At 44.6% G+C, this 12,138-nt stretch overlaps 1 protein-coding gene across 1 annotated transcript in view; it reads left to right on the forward strand.

Annotated features, from left to right (window-relative positions):
• bcas3 (BCAS3 microtubule associated cell migration factor) overlaps positions 1–12,138 on the forward strand; it is a 292,284-nt gene that overhangs the window by 33,243 nt on the left and 246,903 nt on the right. Inside the window, exons 8-12 of the mRNA XM_078284118.1 lie at positions 468–575; positions 722–798; positions 4,037–4,113; positions 4,821–4,904; positions 8,066–8,236. Coding sequence (XP_078140244.1) covers positions 468–575; positions 722–798; positions 4,037–4,113; positions 4,821–4,904; positions 8,066–8,236 — 517 coding nt within the window. The remainder of the gene's footprint in view (positions 1–467; positions 576–721; positions 799–4,036; positions 4,114–4,820; positions 4,905–8,065; positions 8,237–12,138) is intronic.

Consider the following 12,138-nt stretch of genomic DNA (forward strand, 5'->3'; position numbering starts at 1 on the left):
ATGGTGAAAAGTAGGCTACTGCACTGGCCATCTGTTATTGGCTGGTCTTTGTGCCAGGCGATGTCACCTTCGATAGAGTACAACAGGTGGTGACATCACCTGGCACAAAGACCAGCCAATAGCAGAATGCCAGTGCATTACCCTACTTTTCACCATTAGATGTCAGGCTTCACCACAGATTTGGGTTTGGGGTTCAGTTACTCTTTAATTGCAGATGCTAGCGAAAGCAGCTAGTGGAGGAGTACTAAACGATGCCAGAGAACGTGGAGATTTTTCAATCAGAAGCCCTCAAGTGGCCGATGTACACCATAGCTCTTACTCAGCCATTTGAGCTCTACGTAGTTAGTTCACTGTTAAAATTATTGTTTCTCAATAGATTACTGATTATTAGTGTGTGTGTGTGTGTGTGAGAGAGAGAAAATGAGTGCGTATTTCAGTATAATGTGTTTGTTTTTTTGTGTTTTCAGGACAAGCCCCCCGTACTGTTGTGCTGACCTGTACTCTCTACGGACAGGGGAAATGGTCAAATCAATTCAGTTCAAGACGCCCATCTATGACCTACACTGCAACAAACAGTATGTCTCCTGTGTACCAACTGATCTCATACAAAAAAACAAAACAACTCTAGGGCCCTCATATGTGATGGTGTGAACATTTTTTATGGTACATCACAAGCTTATTTCTAATCTGTCATTGGATGTTTATTAACTCATTCTTGCAGGATTCTAGTTGTCAGCCTACAAGAGAAGATTGCAGCGTTTGACAGCTGCACCTTCACCAAGAAGTTCTTTGTTACAAGTAAGACACTTGACCAGTTGAATTTAAGCACATAAGGAATTGGTGTTTTTTTGTTTAACCCCGTGTTTAAGTCTACTTCTACCCTTCTAAAGCAGACATTCCTTTGGGAATCCTGGGAAACTTCACACTATTGTTGCCCTCTTGCCTTGTGGATTCACCAACAATTGTTTCACAATTCATTAAATCACCATTAAAAGCTCCAACCTAAAACACCTTCAAAGCCATTTATACACTTTCGGTGAAAACCTTAGTTCATTAAAACCCTTGTTTAAAAAGAAAACCTCAAATTGATGTGACAATATGTGACATTTTGTTGATGCACGATAATGCATATATTTGCTTTTTTACATTTTGTTGTTTGTGGAGGAGCATATTTTTCAGCCATGACTCAATTTTCAGGGGCATTACACTTGTATTTCGATGAGACATGTTGACCAGCAAGGTCATTTATGAAAGCAATGTTCTTTAAGTATTTCCAACATAATCATATTTCTATGAAGAGTGTTTGCGCTGGGCCAATGCACTGTACTGTACTCAATAGCACAAACACACAGCGCCAGTCACGTAACGCGTCATTTTTTTCCCAACCCATCAACACTAACATTGCCAAACAAGATCAGTGACTCTGTCACGCTGGCATCATACAACCCAAACAAACACAAAACAGAACATTGGTTATAATACAACCAACCACCAAGGCTTGCCATACTGTAGTTCTCTCAAGCTTTGCATTGTGACTAAACTGCTTTTATCAAAACATTATGTGAGGCCCTCCATTTGAAGCTCAACACCAAAAAAAAAACTGTTTACAACACAACTCTGCAAATCTGCTTGCATCTTCCTGGCTGTACCTGCCATGTCTCTTCAAGAAGGTTGTGAAAAAAAAGGCCAGACTGTATTACAAGGCCATTGCTGTCCACTTAAGTCATTGGCTGGAGTAAACTGCCATTACTGGCCGGCTTTAATGTGTCTCCTCTTTGTCTGCCTGCCTTCCCTATCAGTGTCTGGGCCACAGGAAACCAAACATGCTCAATAGTTATTAATCGTTTCTGAATGCAGGGGCCTCCTCTTCATAAAGTTGTTTGGTCTGTTTGGGCGGTAAGAGGAGTAAACAAAGGGCCCTGTGATGTGTGCAGCCTGGTTTTGGATGAGCCGTACTCCTATTGTGCACCGGCTTCTTCTCCGGGGACGTGACGGTGGACATGTCATGTTTTTATGAGCACTCTGGGCTCGCCGCCTCGCCTCCGTGTTTATGTTCTTCTTGCTTTTGCGTTCATGTGATGTGCGCTGTGAGCTGGGCTTCAGTCACTCTCACCACTACCAGATTGTCTTTCTTTGTGGAACAAGTCACAGAAGTCATGGTGGTATCAAGGTCACGGTTAGGTGTGTTTTCGGAACAGCGGAGAAGAAATGTCAATCCCAGTTGGTTAGTCATTCCTGAGAAAATCCCAATTCATTTTTCCTGTTTACAAATACAAAATGACTTCTCATCAATGATTAATTACACAAAAATGCTCAGAACAAGCATTTTGTATGGATAAAACTAGAAACTTGAAAGCATAGTGTTCAGCCGCCTTCAAGCTTTTACAGTCATTGAAGGAATATTGTTTTATAGTTTGGTTTAATTTTATTTGCACTATGATAAATCATAGAAGTGATTTAAAAAAAACATAGTGGTGAAATACAGCATTTTAAAACCACAGAGAGAAATAGTGTTAGACGGATATATCGATTGGGCTGATATTGGCTTTTCAATAAAAATTCAGTGGAGAGTTTTAGTGTCCCATGATGCTAAATGCTGTTTCAGAGGCTTTTCCACCCTGCTAAGACTAAAATTCTGGCGGAAACACTTAATACTTGGATTTTTTTCCGCATGAGAAGGGTCAAATTGAAACATTTAATATCAGCCCAAAAAAACAGCTATGCTCAATCCAAAAATATCGGCCTTCAAAAACCGATATCGGTCGAACCCTACTTTATACTCCTTTAATCCCACCGATCTGGCCTCATCTCTCCCTCTCCCCGCTCTGCCCCTTGGTCTCCACCCAGGATGTCAAACACATGTTATCTCACCGAGCGGGCTCCCTTGGCCTTGGAGAGGCACAAAAGGCTTCTCTGGCGTTACCAGCAGGCCTTGTGGCTTACCTCAACCCCCCTAGCCCCTTCCCCAACACAGCACACTAAATTACTGTCTGCCTCCATCTCATCTGCTCCCTGAGCACTAAATTATTGTCAGCCAGCCCTCTCCCCCACACCTCCATGCACTCGCATTACCTCACTGTGTGTGCGTGTGTGTGTGTGTGTGTGTGTGTGTGTGTGTGTGTGTGTGCGCGCGCGCTAGTGCCTACGTTCTCAAACACAGCGGGTGTGTTCATGCTTGGACCGACAACATTTTGTTGCCTTTGTGTATCTACCCGTGTTTACACATACTGGAAACAAGCAGACTGTCGCCGGCTGTATCTGCATGCATTTATGGCAATTTATGGCAATATCCATCACGTCTCCGCGTCTGTTTACAAGCACATGTTTGCGTGTTTTTTAGTGAGTTCTGTGTTGCGGTAGACGTGATGGATGCTCTGTAGCCGGAGCTCGGTGTTGCTAGTAGCGTTAGTGAATGCAGTCTACTGTACGCGCCTGTTTGCTTCCACATCTGTTTGAGTGGGCAGAGAAAAATTTGTTCTGGTTTATCATGTCCAAGACGGTTTATCTGCTCATGAATTTATGGTTTTGTCTGTCATTTTGGCTCATTGGTTGCTATTTTTATTTCTGCTGACAGGACTTTCGGTGTGTGTGTGTGTGTGTATGTGTGTGTAAGTGAGTGTGTATGTGACCCTCAGGGATCAGTGTTTTGGTCAATCTGCAGAGGAGCCAACCTCACTTTATTGGGTACCACAGGCTCCATTAGGTCATAATGTGTATATACACACACACACACACACATCAAGTCACCCTCATTAGGCTCCCCTTCATCTTCCCAAACAAGAGACTCCACACAGACACATTAATGGTTTAAGAGAGGTAGACCCTCTCCCTGGGGATGAGGCTCATACAAATCCCTCTACGACATTAGGATAAAAAAAAATCACTGTTATTTATTTATTTATTTATTTATTTTCTGGCAAACTTTTGATCATGAGCTTACCCAAGACATGCTTTATTGACCAAAATGATGTGTACAAATTTGTCATTTCTTCAGTAATTATTATGTGCCCTGCTGAATAAGATTGTGTCTTTTCAGGCTGCTATCCCTGCCCCGGCCCTAGCCTCAATCCAATAGCCCTGGGAAGCCGCTGGCTAGCCTATGCTGAGAATAAGGTAGGACACACACACACACACACACACACACACACACACACACACACACAAACATACACACACACACACACCGCCCATCCATTACAGAAGTGCTTTATCAGAACAGCGACATATTTACAATCCAAAAAATGCATTTATCTATTTTTTGCCTCTCTAATCTGTCTGGGTGCACAACTCATTCCAAGAAGAGTCCACTAGAAATGATAACATTTTGAAAATCAACAGATGCACAGGAGTTTTCTATGTCTATTTAATGTGATTGTTAAGTATTTACAAAAACCAGAATGTTCTATTGCGCACTCTGCAATACGTTTAATGGATAATTGTGTTTGGTGGGTTTTCTGATTAGGCTGGCCCACTCAAGTAATTGACAGATGGGGCCACTGTTTGTGTGACTGCCTAAGGATTTCCAGGAAATGCAAAATCCAGTTTTTGAGCAGTAACAGTAGGACTGGGATGGAGCCATTCAGTTGACATTGTATGTGAAATGAAATCGAGATTGGCTCTTTGGTCGCATAATGTCCCTTTGGACCCATTCTTGAAAGTAAAACCAATTTTCTCCAAAGAGGGAGGAGAGGAGCTTGTTGTATACTTGATGTCTGAATTCCTATTTAGTGACTAGTTTGTAAGCTTTTTTGTACATCTGCTCCTATCGAGTTACACTGTATGTCTTTTTTTTATTCGTAAATCGTCCTGTGTTTTTGCAGTTGATCCGGTGTCACCAGTCTCGCGGAGGGGCTTGCGGTGACAATGCCCAGTCTTACACAGCTACAGTGATCAACGCTGCCAAAGTGAGTAGCAACACACACATTTACCAGTCCTACATACATACATACATACATACATGTGTGTCTCTTAGGCTGGGTACACGCTACTAACACACATCACTGAAAAGAGTGAAAAGACTGGACATCACACACTTAAGGACTGGCAATTGCAGATTTTTTTTGTCTTGTGGCAGCAAACACACCGGTTGGATTTGGGGAAGCACACACTTGATCACCAGTTGGATTTGGGGAACATACATTTGACGACCAGTTGTATTCAAGGAACACATACTTGATGAGCAGTTGGATTTGGGGAAACACACACTTGATGAGCAGTTGGATTTGGGGAAACACACACTTGATGAGCAGTTGGATTTGGGGAAACACACACTTGATGAGCAGTTGGATTTGGGGAAACACACACTTGATGAGCAGTTGGATTTGGGGAAACACACACTTGATGAGCAGTTGGATTTGGGGAAACACACACTTGATGACCAGTAGGATTTGGGGAAACACACACTTGATGACCAGTTGTATTCAGGGAACACACACTTGATGACCAGTTGGATTTGGGGAACACACTTGACGACCAGTTGGATTCAGGGAACACACACTTGACGACCAGTTGGATTCAGGGAACACACACTTAACAACCAGTTGGATTCAGGGAACACACACTTGACGACCAGTTGGATTCAGGGAACACACACTTGACGACCAGTTGGATTCAGGGAACACACACACTTGACGACCAGTTGGATTTGGGGAACACACTTGATGACCAGTTGGATTTGGGGAACACAGATTTGACGACCAGTTGGATTTGGGGAACACACTTGATGACCAGTTGGATTCAGGGAACACAGACTTGATGACCAGTAGGATTTGGGGAACACACACTAGACGAATTCTAACACCACCCAATCCCCCCAATCTGGTGAAAACACAAATGTGTGTTACTACAAAACGCAAAACAAACATGAAGGTAGAGCATTTTTCTTCCTACACTTAATGTATTTTGTTACTTCCTCTTGCATTCAACTCTTATGGTTTAAATTTGAGTCTTTGACCAGCTCACACTACAGGAGGATGTCAAGACTTGTCCAGATTCAAATCGAAAAAATAAAAATGTAATAATGATAATGGTGTAACTGGATCATAAAGACAAAAGATTAAAGTTCTGAACTGTAACACACGACAAGGTCATCTGTGCGACTGAAACTAGCAATGGCTGGTTCCAATCTTGAAAATCTCATCCCGTCCTTATGGCCAAATCATGGCTATAATCCATCTAAAAATCGCATAGTGTGTCCCCAGTCTCAGTTTTAGATGCAACAGTACAGAATACAGTGTTTCCACCTCCGCCTACCTACATCTGTAAATGTGCTGACATTGGATCCACCCGGCCTCATCTGCTGACTGGGACTGGGCTTATGAGACACTTCATCAAACCTGCCTATCTGATCCTTTCCACTGTAATCCTTTTCTCTCCAAAGGCCCAGCTGCACTCATCTCTGCAGGGGAGTGGCGCTGAGCTACCTCGCTAACAGCCAACAGCCCCCTTTGATACTGAGCAAAATTTATTCCCGCTCTGATTTAGCCAACCCATGCTAGCTGGCTAGCTCCTCATATGGTCCTGCTCTGCTTCTCCATCCAGTCCCGAAGGGGGAAGGGCTAATTGATTTACAAAGACCGAGCTTATCCCTTCCCCTTTACTTAACGAGCGCTAACAGCTAGCGCGAGAGAAGCCCCATTAGAAGGCTAATGGTGGTATACATCAAAAAGAGCGGCGTGTCGCTAACGGGTTAGCTTAGTGGTGAGGGGCGGACAACGGGAGGGGGGGGTACTGATATGCAGACAGGCAGTCTGCAGCCCGCCCTCTCCTCATTTAGGACCATATATCTCAATATGGATGACAAGGTATCTCCCTCTGGCCTGTGGCGCGACACGCTGGCTCTTAGTGCTGACGTCCAGAGACATGGAAACAAAAAGGGGGGAGAGGTGGCATTAAAGAGTAATGGCTTGTGTTTGCAGGGGGAAAAAAACAAAAAAAAACAATTGTGAAAGTGCAACAGCTCATGCAGTTGGACTCATTGTTTAAAGTTGGCTCTCTTACAGTAAATTTGTGCATCGCATCAATCCTGTTCCTGGTTCCTGGTCGTATGAGCGAGATAGATCTTTCACATAAGTGATGTTATAATAATTTGTTTAGGCGGGGGCAGATGGCATGTCTAATCAGGCTATAGCCGTGTGTGTGCGTGTACGTGTACGTGTGTCTGTGTGTATATGTGTGTTTGTCAGCCACCAGACATGACCTGCCTCTAGCCCACCCCTCCTAGCAGATCAATAGCCCCTGTTTGGACTAGCACTAAGAACTCCACAACTGCAGTGATTAGAAAACACATTAGTGTTGATCAATTAGGAGCCAAACGCCTCACTTAATAATTGATGGCGCTTCTGGCAATTTACACACACACACACACACACGCACACAGACATAGACACACACACACGCACACACGTGGGGAGCAGACACTGTTAGTGTGCATGGCCAAGTGGCAAAGAGAGACAGTGGGCGATCCACAGACCCAACAAATGCGAGGCGCCACGCTGTATTGACAGGGCCGCCTAGCCTGAATGCCTGATTAGGCTCTCCGGGGCCCCTTTGGCGCTAACACACACACACGCACACACACACACACACACACACACACACAAAGGACTCCATTAGGCAAAGACAGTGTAGTAGGTGAGATAGACTCCACTTAAGCAGCACTATCCATTTCCCTCGATCGAGCCACAGAGGTGTGTTTGAGCCAGACACCCTGGCTGGGCCTTAAGAGGACACAGAGGAGCCTCTCTCACACACACATACACGCGCGCACACACACACGCACACACAAACACATAGACACACACACGCGTGTCTCCTGCTGCTTCAGTGCTACAAATCATCAGTACTACAAGTTATCAGCAGGCACAAAGTGAACACATGCTCTCTCTCACACACACACACACACACGCTCTGCCACACTCTCCTGCTCATCTTCATTGCCTCGACATACTTGAAACTAGGAAGATGTAAATTACATTGTATATCACATGCATTCACATTAGATGGGAAAATATTGGAGTAATATATAGGTGGTAATTCCTCTGTCTTTTTGTCTTCGCCCCCCCAGACACTAAAGACAGGCCTGACCATGGTGGGTAAGGTCGTCACCCAGTTGGCGGGCACCCTACCGGCGGGCACACCGGACGAGGAGGGCACCCCGCACAGCACGAGCCGCCGCAGCCCCCACAACCCCGGCGTGGTCACCATCATCGACACACACAATGTTGGTGAAGGACAGGTCAGTTGAGTGTGTGTGTGTGTGTGTGTGTGAGGTGCATTCCAAATGGGTCAAGTCAGGGATTTTGCTGAATCCTGAGAATCCAGGTGGGTCACAATACTTCACGCAGTATCAGTATTATATACAGTACATGAGTGACTTTTGCAGTGAATTGATACAGACTATACAGTGTATATAATTTTTTTGTGATTCATGATTTTTCTCAACCCATAGAGGACGATGCAATCAACTGATCTCAATCAATTGAATTCAGATGAAGTTTAACTTCAGTTGAAGGTTTGAATTTTTACTTCAATAAATGACCAAAACTGAAGTTACGGGGTTTTCACGCGACAACAGCAATACGCTTAAAGCAGAAAATACAGTTTCTAACAATTAGGTGAACGGCAGATAGATCAAAATGCTGAAAACGTTCACATGCAGGGTGCAACCAGACTATAAACCCAGCTCAGTCTAAAAGTGTCATAATCATGAAACCATAATCACATTGAAATGTCAACCGTTTGGGCTAGTAAGGTAAGTTACTCCTGTTCATTGACATAGAGGAAATAAGCCATATTTTATACTTTTATATAAAGCACATTGAGTTTCCTTGTATGAAATGTGCTATACAAATAACGTGTGATTTGAGTCTATATGTACACTATATGTTTATTTTCTCCATGTGATATGTGTTTTTATGGCAGGTTTTTCCTATGTGTTTTGCTTTTTCAATTTGATGTAAGTATGAAATGTGCAATACGAGTTTTGACTTCACTTGATTGACAAATTATCTTTAGGACGGATGTAGATAGTAATAGATTCCTTACAAGATCAGATAGCTCTTTATAGTCGATATATAGTCTTTATAATGATTTCAGCGAGTCATCTTATTGCTAAGTTACAGTGTCTTCCCTCCAGTGGCGCGGCAAGTCTTGCCCTTTAGTTTTACAAGGACACTAGAGAAAGACAAATTAGGTTCTTGTTAACTTGACCCCCCCCACAACACACACACACGCACACACACACACACACACACACACACACACACACACACACACACACACACACACACACACACACACACACACACACACACACACGATTAAAACTGGTCTGAGGACACTCAATTTTCTCTTTTTAGACCCTGCATGGTGGCTAACCAGAAACTGTTACCAGGTGGCCATCCCTGTTTAATAGAGTGTCAGCTTTACTGGCTAGCCCTCTAAATGCTTACAGTTCCCTCCAACAAGGCTCTTTATATACATGCACACACACATTCGCACACACACCAAAGGTTAAATTGGCACCCATTTGTTCTTGGCTTTTTCCCACCTTGGTCTTGTCAAGCCTGACCCAGGTAAACACAACTTCGGCCTCTGCGGCTCGGTGGGAAACAGAAAAATCTCCAAGGCTGGCTTTTCTTCTTCCAGCCCGGGCGCAGTCGGGGCCCGACTGCCTCGCTTCTCGCAGCTCGCTGAAAGGTGTGATTTAGATCGCCCGCATATTTTAACAGCCAAGCTTTTAGCCGCAGTCCCGTCTGTTTTTAGCAGGCCCCATAGGAGAGACGCTGGGTAAACAGCCGGCTGTCGGCGTACATCGGCCGTAACCTCACATGAAGCTCAAAGCTGAGCTTGTGCCCTGCATGTCAAATGAGGTCTTTGCGTTATCTGTGCACAGTTTCACACGTTAAGCTTGGACATTTGTTATTAGGGATTTGCGAGGTGAGTGAGTGGTTGTGATAATTAGGTTTCTACTGATATGGGTTTTTAAAGGCCGATACCGGTTTTGTTGTGGGATTTAAACTGCCAATAGCCGATATTCAATAGCTTAAAATTTCAGTCTCCTCAGGAATTTTATTCTTGTCAAGGGGGAAAAGCCTCTGAAAAAAGCATTTAATGGGACACTAAAACACTGTACTGAAAGCTATTTTAGTAGAAATAAGATTTATGTCGTCCTAAAAAACTATTCCAGAAATAAAAAGGTGCGTAAACTGAGTTTAGGTAGATTATCCTCTACCGCATCACTGTATATATAGACCTACCCAAGTATGCATGTATGGGTATACCCATCACTATATGGGTCTAACCCTAGATCTAATGTCATGATTTGAACCATGCTAGTTGCCCATAACATGTCTACATTTAAATGAAAAGATGCTAAAAGCTTTTTTTTCCCCCCTCCTTAATCCTCCTCACCCGCTCTAAAGCATGATTAATTACGCTGGAGTTGCCGTCGCATTTTTAATGAGCCGTGTGAGCGTACATAGTACAGTTTGTCAGCGATGCAGTCACCTCACACACTCACGCACAGACTCCCTTCTCTCTTCTTGCACCGCGACGGCAGCCGCCCCCGTAGCCAGCGTGTTGTCCTATAAGCCGGGGCCTAAAGCCTTCAGAAGCGGGGCCTGCACTCTGTCACCAGCCGACACACTGTAACCCTACACTGGCCATAAACACTGACTCGGCCGGGGGAGGGAGGGAGCGAGGGAGGAAAGAGGGATTGAGGGAGAAGCTAGGGAGACAAGGAGAAATGGAGGGTGAAAGGAGGAGAGGGAGGGTGGGGGGGGAAGCGATAGAGAGTGAGGGAAGATGGGGGGCCGGGGTGGGGGGGGGGGAGCAGGTGGTATTGGGAGAGACGGGGAGGGAAAGCAAGGTAAATTCTTATGTCAGAGTGGCGATCCGCGATATTCCTATTCCTTCCAGTCTTTGAATATCCTTATTTGGAACAGCAGCACCATCACACACACACACACACACACACACACACACACACACACACACGCACGCTCTCTCCTGTGTAATAAGCTTGGCTCTCCAAAGGACACTCTTGTTTCAAAGGGCTCCAGCAGGATTCCCTCACAGAACAACATTGTCTGCCTGCACCGTAATAAAAGGGATCTGCTTCATGTCACCAGCCTCTTTCTTTCTTTCTGTTCTCCTGTTTTTTTTTTTTTTCCTTTTCGTTTTTTCTTTTTTTTTTCTGCTTATTCTCTCGCTCCCCCAGTCTGAGATGAAGCCCTTAGTTTTTGGAGGCTGTTTTGTGTTTGGACTAGCTCCTATTAAAAATGCTCAGCCAGCCCCCCCGACGTCCTTAATGCAACACTGGGGCCAAATTTATCACTGTGTGTACGTTCACACACACACACACACACACACACACACACACACACCCCCACACACACACACACACACACGCACACACACACAAAGTGGCCTCATGTCTGGGCTTATTGCTAATCTCTGTTCAGGACTAGAGGAGTTTACTGCCAGCCACTGGTCTCAACTCCTTTTGTCAAATTTGTCCCATACTTGCCAACAGACTTCGCACACTGATCTGGGAACAGCCTCTGGTTGTGTAAAGCGACTATTAATCTCTGTTAGGCTAGTTTCATAAGTAGCAAGCCAGCGCTAGATTGGATGCCAGGTTCTGCATGTTTACAGAAAAACGCTCCGTCTTGGGCTAGAGCTCTTGTCAAAGCCACATGTGAAAAACCACATTAGTGCCAGTGTAAATTAGTCCATATTCTTGTTTCTGCTGTTGGATCTGACCCCATCCACGCTGGTTTCACAACAGCCCCCTCACTGAAGAGCAACATGTTCCCAGGTCAGTGAGTCACGCTAATGAAATATAGCTCGGCTTTGGATGATTCAGAGTCTCTTTTCTTCAGAGAAAAGAGAGAAAGTTGGAATCGAGTTTATATTGGCGATTCCGCCCTGGTTTCCTGCATGTCAGGTAATATCCTAATTATTTTCTATCCACAAGAGGGCAATGGCACATTCAGAACGGGATTCTTCCAGCTATTGCACAGCGGGGTCGGGGCAAAGAAAACAGCTCGGTGGTCATGATATCACGGGGCGACGCTCAAGTCAGAAACAAAATGTGAGGAGAAATCCTTGAGCGGCGGAAAGTCCCGTTCTGTG

Source organism: Centroberyx gerrardi, chromosome 6, assembly GCF_048128805.1.
Source record: "Centroberyx gerrardi isolate f3 chromosome 6, fCenGer3.hap1.cur.20231027, whole genome shotgun sequence".
Classification (NCBI taxonomy): Eukaryota; Metazoa; Chordata; class Actinopteri; order Beryciformes; family Berycidae; genus Centroberyx; species Centroberyx gerrardi.